Source organism: Mytilus trossulus, chromosome 6 (assembly GCF_036588685.1).
Source record: "Mytilus trossulus isolate FHL-02 chromosome 6, PNRI_Mtr1.1.1.hap1, whole genome shotgun sequence".
Taxonomy (NCBI): domain Eukaryota; kingdom Metazoa; phylum Mollusca; class Bivalvia; order Mytilida; family Mytilidae; genus Mytilus; species Mytilus trossulus.
Window position 1 is genome coordinate 40,855,653 of NC_086378.1, and position 14,079 is coordinate 40,869,731.

The 14,079-nt window shown below is 33.3% G+C and overlaps 1 protein-coding gene across 1 annotated transcript in view; it reads left to right on the plus strand.

The window, feature by feature from the left end:
• LOC134721348 (GPI transamidase component PIG-T-like) overlaps positions 1–14,079 on the plus strand; it is a 191,649-nt gene that overhangs the window by 51,121 nt on the left and 126,449 nt on the right. The window contains exon 4 of the mRNA XM_063584288.1: positions 2,472–2,558. Coding sequence (XP_063440358.1) covers positions 2,472–2,558 — 87 coding nt within the window. The remainder of the gene's footprint in view (positions 1–2,471; positions 2,559–14,079) is intronic.

Below are 14,079 nucleotides of genomic sequence, written 5' to 3' on the forward strand. Positions count from 1 at the left end.
TCCCTTACACTACTTGTATACTAGTACTATGTATAAAGAAATTTCAGGTTTTGAACTTTAATATTGCCAAAAAAGAGGTAGGGTAGGGGTTTTCTGAAATTCATTTTTTTTCTTCAAATTTCTCAAATCCCAAATTTGCGAAAAGTTAAAAGAAGAAATCTTTAATTGCACAATATTGCGCAATTCATTTGTAAGATCTTGACATATGTTTTGTGTCAGAAACTCATACTAGTATGTAAAACATTTCAATGCAATCCAAATTGAGAGCTATATCGATCTTGAATGTTGTGTTTATACTTGTGCCAACTGTTCAGGGTTCGACTTCTGGGGTCATATAAAGCTACGCCCATGCGGAGCACCTGGTTACCTTTGTTAACGATCATCAGATGTTCAACATCACAATAAGAGAAAATTGTTAGATCATTTGAAGACAAGTAAAATTATTCTCATCCGTATTTAAAAAAAAAATTATGACATATTTTATACATAAAGCACCATTTATGAAATATTATATCATTTGGTTTCAAGTTCACAGAAATATTTTACTTTTATATAAAATAGAAGATGTGGTATAATTGCTAATGAGACAACTTTTCAAAAGGGACCAAAATGACACGGAAATGTTTAATTTTGAATTTTAAATAGACTTTGATTGAAAAACATTGTGTTTTGTTGTGTATACTAGAATATGTGTATTGTGTGTTTATCTAGATATGTTTTTTTCCATTGGGTATTTATCTCAAAATGTATGATATTTTGTTTATTGTGTAAATAATTACTAAAACTTTTTTCATTTTGTATGCAAAATCTTCATAAACATGGAGGAAATAAAGATTCATTATTATAAAAAAAATGAACGAAAAACAAATATTTAACACATAAACAAATGACAACCACTGAATTACAGGCTCCTGACTTGGGACAGGCACATACATACATAATGTCATGAATGTGGCAAGTTAGATATTTTAGTTGGATCTTAACCCTCCCCCTAACCTGGAACAGTGGTATAACAGTACAACATAAGGCCACAATTAAAAATATTTTGGTTTGCCCAAACCCTACCCAAAGGTTGAGACAATGGGTAGGTGGGTAGGCATTTTCTTTTTTTTTCAAAAAGAGAAATTGAAGTATTGGGTGTTTATTAGTCTTCATGCCTATCTGATTAAAAAAAAACTTCTTCAAATCAGGACAATAAAAGAATTTGAGTAGGCAGCTTTTTTCTGGGTAGGTAGCGTTTGGGCAAACAAACCTATTCTTTTTTATGGCCTAAGAAGGAACTATAAAAATCAATTGAAAAAGGTTTAACTCTTCAGATGGACAATAAACATCTTTATATGGTATAACATCTCTGCTGCAAGTTTATTGTTTTTCTGTTTAGTATCAAATTCATATTAACATCCATTTTGTTACATCTTGTGATCAATTTATTTGGCAATTGCCAATGGCAGTCAGCAGGTTTAAGAACATCAGTTGTTTGACCTGTTAGTCAAATGCGTTTTGTTAAAATATACTTTTCCACTTTTTTGGTCTATTGGAAAATGTTGTTTGTGCTGTTTTTAGACCCTTCTACAACGAAATTTGTTTTACATGTACATGTATAAAAATTGTTGTTTTTATCCACCACAATCATAAGTTTGAAAGTAGTTTTCAATTTAGACTTGTTTATATTTTTTAGTTTGGGCTTGAATCATATTTTCCCTCCAGTTTATATGATCCCTTCATCCAACTTTGACTCTTTAAATTCAAGAGTCTATCCTAAATTGAGATAAATTATATGGCCTTCCTAATTCTGTTTCGATCCCTAACATCACTGAAGAGAAATTTATTGTCGAAATTAGGATCTGGTGTACAAAAAATGTTTTTTTTTGCACCTCATGTTTGTGGTATAACATCTTTGCTGCAAGTTTATTGCTTTTCTGTTTAGTATAAAATTAAGATCCATTTTGTAACATCTTGTGATCAATTTATTTGGCAATTGTCAACGGCAGTCAGCAGGATTTAAGAACATCAGTTGTTCGACCTGTTAGTCAAATGCATTTTGTTAAAATAAACTTTTTCACTTTTTTGGTCTTTTGAAAAATGTTGTTTGTGCTGTATTTAGACCCTTCTACAACGATATTTGTTTTACATGCACACGTATAAAAATTGCGGATTTTATCCAACGGGGTCATAGGTTTGAAAGCAGTTTTCAATATATATTAATATAGTTTCAACTAATGTCTAGTTTCAATTTCAGAATACTGTTAATTCAGAAACTATTGTGTGCATTTATTATTGCATTTTTTTTCATTTTTGTCCAAAAGCAATTTTTATTTTTGCACTATTGAGAAAAATCCTACATAGTTCATATAAAATTTTTCAAAATGCGAGTTTAAATTTTTGCCATCATAACACTGTCACATTTTTAGTAATAATGAAAATATTGCAATAATTTCTGAATTGACAGTACCATTTTAATCTCTTTCTAGGTTGGGTTATCAAGTCTTTTCCATACAGCTAAGTTGTATGATTCATCATATCATTCAATAGGCATTCATGTCAGACCTATCTGTCTGGTAAGTAGTTAATACATGGGATTGGAACCAAACTTGCATATATATCAAAAGCTCTTTTTTAATAGCCTAGGTGGTCTAGTGGTCTAGCGCGTGGGACATAGTGCAACAAGATTTAGTGCAACGATATCTCAGGAGCATGAGTTTGAATCCCAGCGAGGGAAGAACAAAAACTTTGCTAACTCAGTCTTTGTGTAATAAAGAAAATTAAAAGTTAAAATTCTCAATTCATCATAAACTTGATAAAATATTATAGAATAACAAAGTCAATCACATAGCTTCAAAAAGCAAAAATGTTTAAATTAAACTTGTTTTTGAAATAAAGAAAAAGACTGACAGTTAAAAAAATCTGAGATTTTATTCTAATGCATATACATAACAATAGACTGTCACTACCTGCTTTTAGAAATAATTACAACTACATATTAACTAGAGGCTCTAAAGAGCCTGTGTCGCTCACCTTGGTCTATTTGAATATTAAACAAAGGAAGCAGATGGATTCATGACAAAATTGTTTTTTTGGTGATGGTGATGTGTTTGTACATCTTACTTTACTGAACATTCTTGCTGCTTACAATTATCTCTATCTATAATGAACTTTGCCGAGTAGTTTAAGTGGAAAATGTTATTAAAATTTTACAAATTTTATGAAAAATTGTAAAAAAATTGACTATAAAGGACAATAACTTAAGGGTTCAATTGACCATTTCGGTCATATGGACTTATTTGTAAATCTTACTTTGCTAAATATTATTGCTGTTCACAGTTTATCTCGATCTATAATAATATTCAAGATAATAACCAAAAACAGCAAAATTTTCTTAAAATTACCAATTCAGGGGCAGTAACCGGGCACATTTTTAAACTAGATACCCCAAAGATGATTGTGGCCAAGTTTGGATTAACTTTGGCCTGGCAGTTTCAGAGAAGTTTTTGTAACAGATTTTCTAAGATTTACAAAAATGGTTAAAAAATGACTAAAAAGGGCAATTACTCCTAAAGGGGTCAACTGACCATTTCGGTCATGTTGACTTATTTGTAAATCTGACTTTGCTGAACATTATTGCTGTTTACAGTTTATCTCTATCTATAATAATATTCGAGATAATAACCAAAAACAGTAAAATTTCCTTAAAATTACCAATTTAGGGGCAGCAACCCAACAACAGGTTGTCCGATTCATCTGAAAATGCAGGGCAGATAGATCTTGACCTGATAAACAATTTTTACCCCATTTCAGATTTTCTCTAAATGCTTTGGTTTTTAAGTTATAAGCCAAAAACTGCAAAATACCCCTATGTTCTATATTTAGCCATGGCGGCCATTTTGGTTTGTTGGCCTGGTCACTGGACACATTTTTGAAACAAGATACCCCAATGATGATTGTGGCCAAGTTTGGTTTAATTTGGCCCAGTAGTTTCAGAGGAGAAGATTTTTGTAAAAGTTAATGACGACAGACGACGATGGACGCTGCCGCCAGATGCAAAGTGATGGGAAAAGCTCACTTGACCCTGTGGGCCAGGTGAGCTAAAAAGAAGATGTAGTATGATTGCCAATGAAACAACTGTCCACAAGAGACCAAAATGACACAGAAATTAACAACATTAGGTCACTTTACGGCCTTCTACAATGAGCAAAGCCAATACTGCATACATAGTCAGCTATAAAAGCCCCGAACCCGAAATGACAATGTAAAACAATTCAAATGAAAAAACTAACAGCCTTATTTATAAAAAAATATAAACAAAAATCAAATATATAACTCATTAACATACGACAACCACTGAATTCTGACTTGGAACAGGCACATACATACATAATGTATTGGGGTCCCAACCTTCCCCTAACCTGGGACAGTGGTAAAGCAGTACAGCATAAGAACAAACATGTTTAGATATGTTAACAAACTTTCCTTGAAAAACTGTAGGGAAATTGTGAACTGAATTTCTGGATCCCATGAAAGAATCTTTTTATAAAAAGGGCCACCCAGTCAAGTCATACAATAACTACCAATCATGTCCAAGTCCTTTAAAATCTGAAAAAGATGTAGCTAGTTATACTCATTCTTGATTTTAGTAATGTGCAAAATGCCCCCAAAATCCTAGCCTAAACCCTGATTACATGAGATATAAGGCATGAAGATGGAATTGTTACAGATCAGCTGAATTATCTATTATAAAGGATCCTACAAATTAATGTAAGATACAGTCACAGAAATAATTATATTCATAAGCACATCTGAACCAGTGACAACTCTACTACAGATTTATCCATTGGATCACCAGCAGAGATGGGGATACAAGACTGACAATATATTCTGTATATATAATCCGTCTAAACTTTAGCCCAACAATGTTAGATCTGTAAATTATATATACAATGTATACATATTTTATGTAGATATAAAAAACAGAAGATGTGGTATGATTGCAATTTAGACAATTATACAAAAATAAGGAATATATTGTGGATTTTTTATTATTCGTTAGATACCAAGTTTCATGGGTACAGGTGAGCCACATATTTAAATGGTCAAGGAAATACAAATTCTGATTTTCTTTGAAGACCAAGAAATTGTGCAATTTTTTCCATTTTATCCACATAGAAATATCACACATCTTTAGATACTTGATACAGGATCAGATAAATTGGCATATGAGTCTGTAAAGAGTATTAATCAATGTTCTTTAGACTTTCTAAGTTTGGATATTTAATTTTGTATTAATTGTTTTAAGCTTTCTGATTACTTTATTCAACTTTGATTGAGTTTTAGCTTCACTTAGCTTTCAGAGTAGTATGTAATTTATGTGAGATATTTTTATGCGACCACAAAAATTAAAAACATTTTGGTCATATAATGGTATTACGTCGTCGTTGTCTGCGTCATCATCATCAGCATCGTCCAAAGACGTATGATTTCCAGATGATAACTTTAGTAGAAGTAAATAGAAATCTATGAAGTTTAAACACAAGGTTTATAACAACAAACGGAAAGTTGGGATTGATTTTGGGAGTTATTGTCCCAATAAGGAAAAAGGGGCCAAAGGGCCCAAATAAGCATTTTTTGGTACATGTATATGGATCTCTCTCAAATTATACAAGTTTGCATACCACAAAGGGATGGTAAGAATTGGTTTTATGGCTCAAACCCCTTAGGAATTAGGAGCAAAAGAGGGATAAACAAGGGTGTCCTAGTTAATGGACAACAAACATGATTTTAAAGCAGTGTAAGGGAGGTTATTCAAACACAACATTTACAATGACCTCCTTTACACTGGGGTTAAATTATGTATAAAGAAATGTTGTCTTGTCTTGAGGTGGTTAGCTGTCAATTTATTTGTAGAAGTTACAATTTTAAAAATGCTGCATATAAATGTTTATTTAATTTTAGCCAGGATTATGTACGTCATTTCTATTTTAAGACTTTTATGATGTATTCAAATGGGTTATTATGGTTGCAAACTCTATTGGAAATATGAATTGAGATAATGACCATATCTTCAGGGAAAGAAATTTATTTTTAAAAAAGGGTGAGGTTTTAAAAAAATGAGGTTTGTGGTGGTGACAATTTGTTCTCAAGATTTCAGAAATTAAAAATAAAATTTCCGTAATTTTTAAACGACCGCAAAAATGGATTTTTTTACGTTGTATATTGCTATCATGTTTGTGTAGTCGTCTGTGGCGTCCGAAAACTTTTAGTTTTCACACTCTAACATTAGTAAAATTGAATAGAAATCTATGAAATTTTAACACAAGGTTTATGACCACAAGAGGATTAAGTTGGGATTGGTTTTGGGAGTTTTGGTCCCAACATTTTAGAAATTAGGGGCCAAAAAGGGCCCAAATATTTTTTCTTGGTCTTCGCATTATAACTTTATTTTAAGTAAATAGAAATCCATGAAATTTTGACATAAGGTTTATGACCACAAAAGAAAGGTTGGGATTGATTTTGGAAGTTTTGGTTTTTTAACAGTTTAGGAATTAGGGGCCAACAAAGGGCCCAAAAAAGCATTATTCTTGGTTTTGCACAATAACTTAAGTATAAGTCCTTGGCCAAATCTAACTATGTATGTAGATTCTTTATTTTTGGTCCCGTTTTCAAATTGGTCAACATTAAAGTCCAAAGGGTCCAAAATTAAATTAAGTTTGATTTTAACATAAATTGAATTCTTGGGCTTCTTTGATATGCTGAATCTAAACATGTACTTAGATTTTTGATTATGGGCCCAGTTTTCAAGTTGGTCCAAATCAGGATCCAAAATTATTATATTAAGTATTGTGCAATAGCAAGAAATTTTCAATTGCACAGTATTCAGCAATTGCAATAAATCTTCAATTGCTCAGTATTGTGCAATAGCAAGAAACTTTCAATTGCACAGTATTCAGCAATAGTAAGAAATCTTCAATTGCACAGTATTGCGCAATGGCAAGAAATTTTCAATTGGAGTTATCTTTTGTTGTCCAGAATAGTAGTTGAATCAACTTAAATCATTGTTTTATACAATATACAATGTAAATTCACTTTTACTACCAACTGATAAATTAAAACAATCTTTACCATTCAGTGATAACAAGTATTCTTTTTACGTTTTAATATTTTATGTATTTGAATGAGTAGTTATTGTTGCAAACTCCATTAGAAATTTGAATTGAGATCAGTTTTGAATAAGGGAAAGGGGGATGTGAAAAAAAATTGGGGGGGGGGGGGTCAATTTTTCTCATTTCAGATTTCATAAATAAAAGAAAATTTCTTCAAACATTTTTTTGTTTTGAGAGCATTAATTTACTCAAAGACAAAATAATAAAATTTAAGTTCATTAGACCACATTCATTCTATGTCAGAAACCTATGCTGTGTCAACTATTTAATCACAATCCAAATTTAGAGCTGAATCCAGCTTGATTGTTGTGTCCATACTTGCCCCAACCGTTCAGGGTCCAACCTATTAGGTCGTATAAAGCTGCACCTGTGAAGCATCTGGTTTTTTTTGCAAAAATAAAGGGGGGAGGGGGTGGTTTGGTGTATTACACTTAAGCAAAAAATGAATACAAATTCAAATCACATAACCAATTCAAGTTCTTTGAGTACCTTTATTCTCTGTCAGAAAACTATTATGTGTCAAAAAAGTGATTATTGTGTCTTTATTTGCCCCATCTGTTCAGGGTTGGACCTCTGCAGATGTATCCAGCTGCACTTGGCGAAGCAATTTATTCTTTATTATGGAAGAGTCATGGGAGTCGAAATAATATTTCATCTATATATCCCATGCCACAATTGAAGAACAAGCCTTGTCTTATACTGCTGAATATGCAGTTTCTGTCAAACGAACAAGAGCTTCCTGTGACTTGTTTCCAGCAAACAACACACCTTTTTTAAAACCTTAATTTGCCTTGGCTATATTTCAATAAGAGTGTGGGTATTGCTTTACGAAATGTTTGATTGAGTCACAACAACCATAACAACTATCAGGTTTATTTGGATTGACAGATTTGTTGATTTTTTATAGGACCACAAATTGGTATCATGTCCTCATGGTCTGTGTCGTCCAAAGACATTTGGTTTCCAGACAATAACTTTAGTATGAGTGAATAGAAAGCACAATGTTTATAACCACAAAAGGGAAGTTGGGATAGATTTTAGGGGTTGTGGTCCTAACAGTTTGGGAATCAGAGGCCAAAGCGGGGCATAATTAGCATTTTTCTAGTGTCCAGACAATATCTTGTGGAACGGTGTATGGATATCTCTGAAATTATACCAGAAGGTTCCATAGCAGAAAGGGATGGTTAGGATTTGCTTTGGGGGGTTATGGCTCAAACTGTTTAGGAATTATGGACAAAAAAAGATGGAATAAAACAAGGTTGTCCTGGTTCATGGACAATTACTTTTAAGTCAAAAGTTTAGTTTGAATGACTCCACTGCTTTTAAATTATTAAATAGGTAATTATGATTGCAAACTCCATTGGAAATTTGAAGTGAGATTTTGAAAATTTGAATTGAGATTTTGAAAAATCTCTTGAGGGAAAGGATTGAGTTTTTTTTAAAGGGAGAGGGGAGGGTGAGTGTAAAAAAAGGGGGGGGGACTAAAAAGAAACTGTTGTGTGGATATTTGTTTCTTAATATTTCAAAAATTAAATAGAAAATTTTATTATATTTTTTTTTGCCAAAAAAAAAGGCAGGGTAGGGGTAAAAAAAAAATAAGGGAGATTTATTTTTTTTGTGTTGGGGGAGGGTGGGTCGGTTAAATTCTCAACAGCAAAAATTTAATATAAATTCAAATCATATAACCAATTCTAAGTTCATTTGCTAGTTATGTTGTGTCAGAAACATATAATGTGTCAAATATTTAATTACAATCCGAATTCGGACCTGTATCAATGGTGAATACTGTGTTTATTTTTGCCCAACTGTTCAGGGTTGGACCTCTTGGGTCATATCCTGCTGTGCTAGGTGAAGCAATTTATTCTTTGTTATTAAGTTTGCTTGGTGGCCTATAGCTATAATCGCTTGTTCTTTTGTAGCATGATTTCCTCTGAATCATCTACCTTGTCCAAAACAATTGTTTGAATAATTTAAATCTTCATTCGCCATACATGCATGATGATGCAGATTCCACTCTAATTCTGTCTCCTATATCTTTGCCTGCTTGCTGTCTTATTATATTTTATAAAGAGAAGTTGGCATCTGCTTGAAGATTGCTTGATCATACCTAACAGTTTCAATTTAAAGTTTTAAGCTCACCTGGCCCAAAGGGCCAAGTGAGCTTTTCTCATCACTTGGCGTCCGGGGTCGTCCGTCGTCGTCCTGCGTTAACTTTTACAAAAATCTTCTCCTCTGAAACTACTGGGCAAAATTTAACCAAACTTGACCACAATCATCATTGGGTATCTAGTTTCAAAAATGTGTCCAGTGACCCGGCCAACCAACCAAGATGACTGCCATGGCTAAAAATGGAGCATAGGGGTAAAATGCAGTTTTTGGCTTATAACTCAAAAAACCAAAGTATTTAGAGCAAATCTGACATGGTGTAAAATTGTTTATCAGGTTCATATCTATCTGCTCTGAAATTTTCGGATGAATCCGACATTCCGTTGTTAGGTTGCTGCCCCTGAATTGGTAATTTTAAGGAAATGTTTGCTGTTTTTGGTTATTATCTTGAATATTATTATAGATAGAGATAAACTGTAAACAGCAATAATGTTCAGCAAAGTAAGATCTACAAATAAATCAACATGACCAAAATGGTCAATTGACCACTTTAGGATTTATTGCCCTTTATAGTCAATTTTTAACCATTTTTCGTAAATCTTAGTAATCTTTTAGAAAAATCTTTTCCTCTGAAACTACTGGGCCAAATTAAACCAAACTTGGCTATAATCATCATTTGGGTATCTTGTTTAAAAAATGTGTCTGGTAACTCGACTAACAAACCAAGATGGCCGCCATGGCTAAAAATAGAACATGGGGGTAAAATGCAGTTTTTGGCTTATAACTCAAAAACCAAAGCCCTAAGAGCAAATCTGACAGCCAGTAAAAATGAAGATCTATCTGCCCTGGAATTTTCAGATGAATCCGATAATGGGTTGTTAGGTTGCTGAATTGGTAATTTTGAGGAAATTTTGCTGTTTTTTTGTTATTATCTTGAATATTATTATAGATAGAGGTAAACTGTAAATGGCAATAATGTACAGCAAAGTAAGAACTAAAAATAAATTAACATGACCAAAATAGTCAATTGACCCCCTAAGTAGTTACTGCCCTTCATAGTAAATTTTTAACAATTTTCATAAAATTTGTAGATTTTAACTTACATTTTCCAAAGAAACTACTGTTACATATAGAGATAATTGTAAGCAGCAAGAATGTTTAGTAAAGTAAGATCTACAAACACATCACCATCACCAAAACACAATTTTGTCATGAATCCATCTGTGTCCATTGTTTAATATTCACATAGACAAAGGTGAGCTACACAGGCTCTTTATAGCCTCTAGTTGGTTTTGTTATGCCCCACCTACGATAGTAGAGGGGCATTATGGTTTCTGGTCTGTGGCTCCGTTCGTTCGTTCGTCCGTCCGTCTGTCCATCCGTCCGTCCGTCCGTCCGTCCGTCCGTCCGTCCGTCCCATTTCAGGTTTAAGTTTTTGGTCAAGGTAGTTTTTGATGAAGCTAAAGTCTAATCAACTTGAAACTTAATACACTTGTTGCTTATGATATGATCTTTCTAATTTTAAAGCCAAATTGGACTTTTGATCCCAATTTCAAGGTCCACTGAACATAGAAAATGAAAGTGGGAATTTCAGGTTAAAGTTTTTGGTCAAGGTAGATTTTGATAAAATTGAAGTCCAATCAACTTGAAACTTTATAGTTCACATAGATATAGGAAGATGTGGTGTGAGTGCCAATGAGACAACTCTCCATCCAAATAACAATTTAAAAAGTAAACCATTATAGGTTAAAGTACGGCCTTCAATACGGAGCCTTGGCTCACACCGAACAACAAGCTATAAAGGGCCCCAAAATTACTAGTGTAAAACCATTCAAACGGGAAAACCAACGGTCTATTATCTATATAAACAAAACGAGAAACGAGAAACACTTATATATTACATGTTCCCTATTAGTATAATCTTTCTTATTTTAATGCCAAATTAGATTATTACCCAATTTCACAGTCCATGGAACATGGAAAAGGATAGTGCAAGTGGGGCATCTGTGTACTTTGGACACATTCTTGATATACAATTTTTCAAATTCTGTTACATATATACTCCTCAATTTAACTAACCTTTCTCCGCCTATATCTATCAAATTCAGAATATCCTTCTTAAGCTTCACTTATCTCATCTTTTTTGAAAATTTTGTCCATAAATTCAATGAACTTATGTACTCCATCATCTGTATTTAAGGCTTCTAAACTTAAGTCGCTAAACACTTAATCTCGAATAGAATTTAGTCCTTCTTCAGGGAGTGACAATGCTATCTCTATAGCCATCTTCTTTTTGTCTATATCAGTCAAGGCCTTCCATGCTTTAATTTCATAAACCCATCAGCTATTCAGTTACTGTTCAGTTAATACAGGTGATACTTTAATTATAGTTGACTGATGCTGAAATCCACAGTACACTTGTCTTATCTACAATACACTTGGCTAAACTACAATACACTTGGCTAAACTACAATACACTTGGCTTATCTACAATACACTTGGCTTATCTACAATACACTTGGCTAAACTACAATACACTAAAAGCTAATCTTCACTAAGATGGTTGTCTCTTAACTACACTAGAAATCACAACCCTGAAATAAGTCTTTACACTACAACAATGTAATTTCCCTACAAAAATCAATTTCTAATCTGTTTTCTTCAAAATTGGACGAATTCACACTCTGCTGCCATGTAAAACTTGGTTGGTTAAGAATATATTATAACTCCAGCTCCTATGGAGATAAAAGTAAACATAACATAGTAATATAAATATAAAAGTGTGAGCTTAATAACTTGAGCAAAGAAAATTACCTACCTGGGCAAGTAATTGTTTCTGGGGAGATCCCGGCGGGAACCCATCCCTAGATTTTCCATCATCTATCATGGAAATTTTCATGGAATTCCATGGAATATTTTTCCATGGAATTCCATGAAAATATATTCCATAGAGTTTCTTTTTCCATGGAATTCCGTGGAAATATTTCCATCATTTCCATTTAAAATTGATTGCTTCAATTAATCTTTTGGCAATATACCCTGTTTACTGTACCTGTAATAATGAAGGTGTAAAAACTAGGTGTCATGCTTTTAAGCTCACCTGGCCCAAAGGGCCAAGTGAGGTTTTCTCATCATTTGGCGTCCGGTGTCCAGCGCCGTCGTTAGCTTTTACAAAAATCTTCTCTGAAACTACTGGGCCAAATTGAACCAAACTTAGCCTCAATCATCATTGGGGTATCTAGTTTAAAAATTGTGTCTGGTGACCCGGTCAACCAACCAAGATGGCTACCATGGCTAAATATAGAAAATAGGGGTAACATGCAGTTTTTGACTTATAACTCAAAAACCAAAGCATTTAGATCAAATCTGACACGTGTAGAATTGTTTATCAAGTCAAGATCTATCTGCCCTGAAACTTTCAGATGAATCGGACAACCTGTTGTTAGGTTGCTGCCCCTGAATTGGTAATTTTAATGAAATTGTGTCATTTTTGGTCATTATCTTGAAAATTATTATAGATAGAGATAAACTATAAACAGCAAAAATGTTCAGCAAAGTAAGATTTACATATAAGTCAACAGGTCCAAAATGGTAAGTTGACCCGTTTAGGAGTTATTGCCTTTTATAGTCAATTTTTAACAATTTTTCGTAAATCTTAGTAATCTTTTATAAAATCTTCTTCTCATAAACTACGTAGCCAAATTAAACCATACTTTGCCACAATCATCATTGGGGTATCTAGATTAAAAGTTGTGTCCTGTGACCCGGCCAACCAACCAAGATGGCCACCATGGCTACAAATAGAACAGAGGGGTAAAATGCAGTTTTGGGCTTATAACTCAAAAACCAAAGCATTTAGAGCAAATCTGATAGGGGGTGAATTGGTTTATCAGATCAATATCTATCTGCTCCAATATTTTCGCATAAATTGTACAACTGGTTGTTAGGTTGCTGCCCCTGAATTGGTAATTTTAAGGAAATTTTGCCGTTTTTGGTTATTATCTTGAATATTATTATAGATAGAGATAAACTGTAAACAGCAATAATTTACAGCAAAGTAAGACCTACAAATAAATCAACATGACCAAAATATTCAATTGACCCTCTAAGTGATGACATCAAAAGATCGATGTAGGATAAAAAAAACTTAAATCAAACAGTTTTGGGGTGGGGGTGGGTTAAAATTCTGCAAGTTTTGTATATCAAAAATCGATTTTTATACGACCGCAAATTTAGAAAAAATTTTCGTCGTATATTGCTCTCACGTTGGCGTCGTCGTCTGCGTCGTCGTCGTCGTCGTCGTCGTCGTCGTCGTCGTCCGAATACTTTTAGTTTTCGCACTCTAACTTTAGTAAAAGTGAATAGAAATCTATGAAATTTTAATACAAGGTTTATGACCATAAAAGGAAGGCTGGTATTGATTTTGGGAGTTTTGGTCCCAACATTTTAGGAATGAGGGGCCAAAAAGGGCCCAAATAAGCATTTTCTTGGTTTTCGCACTATAACTTTAGTTAAAGTTAATAGAAATCTATGAAGTTTTGACACAAGGTTTATGACCACAAAAGAAATGTTGGGATTGATTTTGGGAGTTTTGGTGTCAACAGTTTAGGACTTAGGGGCCAAAAAAGGGCCCAAATAAGCATTATTCTTGGTTTTTGCACAATAACTTTAGGCTAAGAAAATAGAAATCAATGAAATTTAAACACAATGTTTATGACCACAAAAGGAAGATTGGTATTGATTTTGGGAGTTTAGGTCCCAACAGTTTAGGAATAAGGGGCCAAAAAGGGACCCAAATAAGCATTTTTCTTGGTTTTAG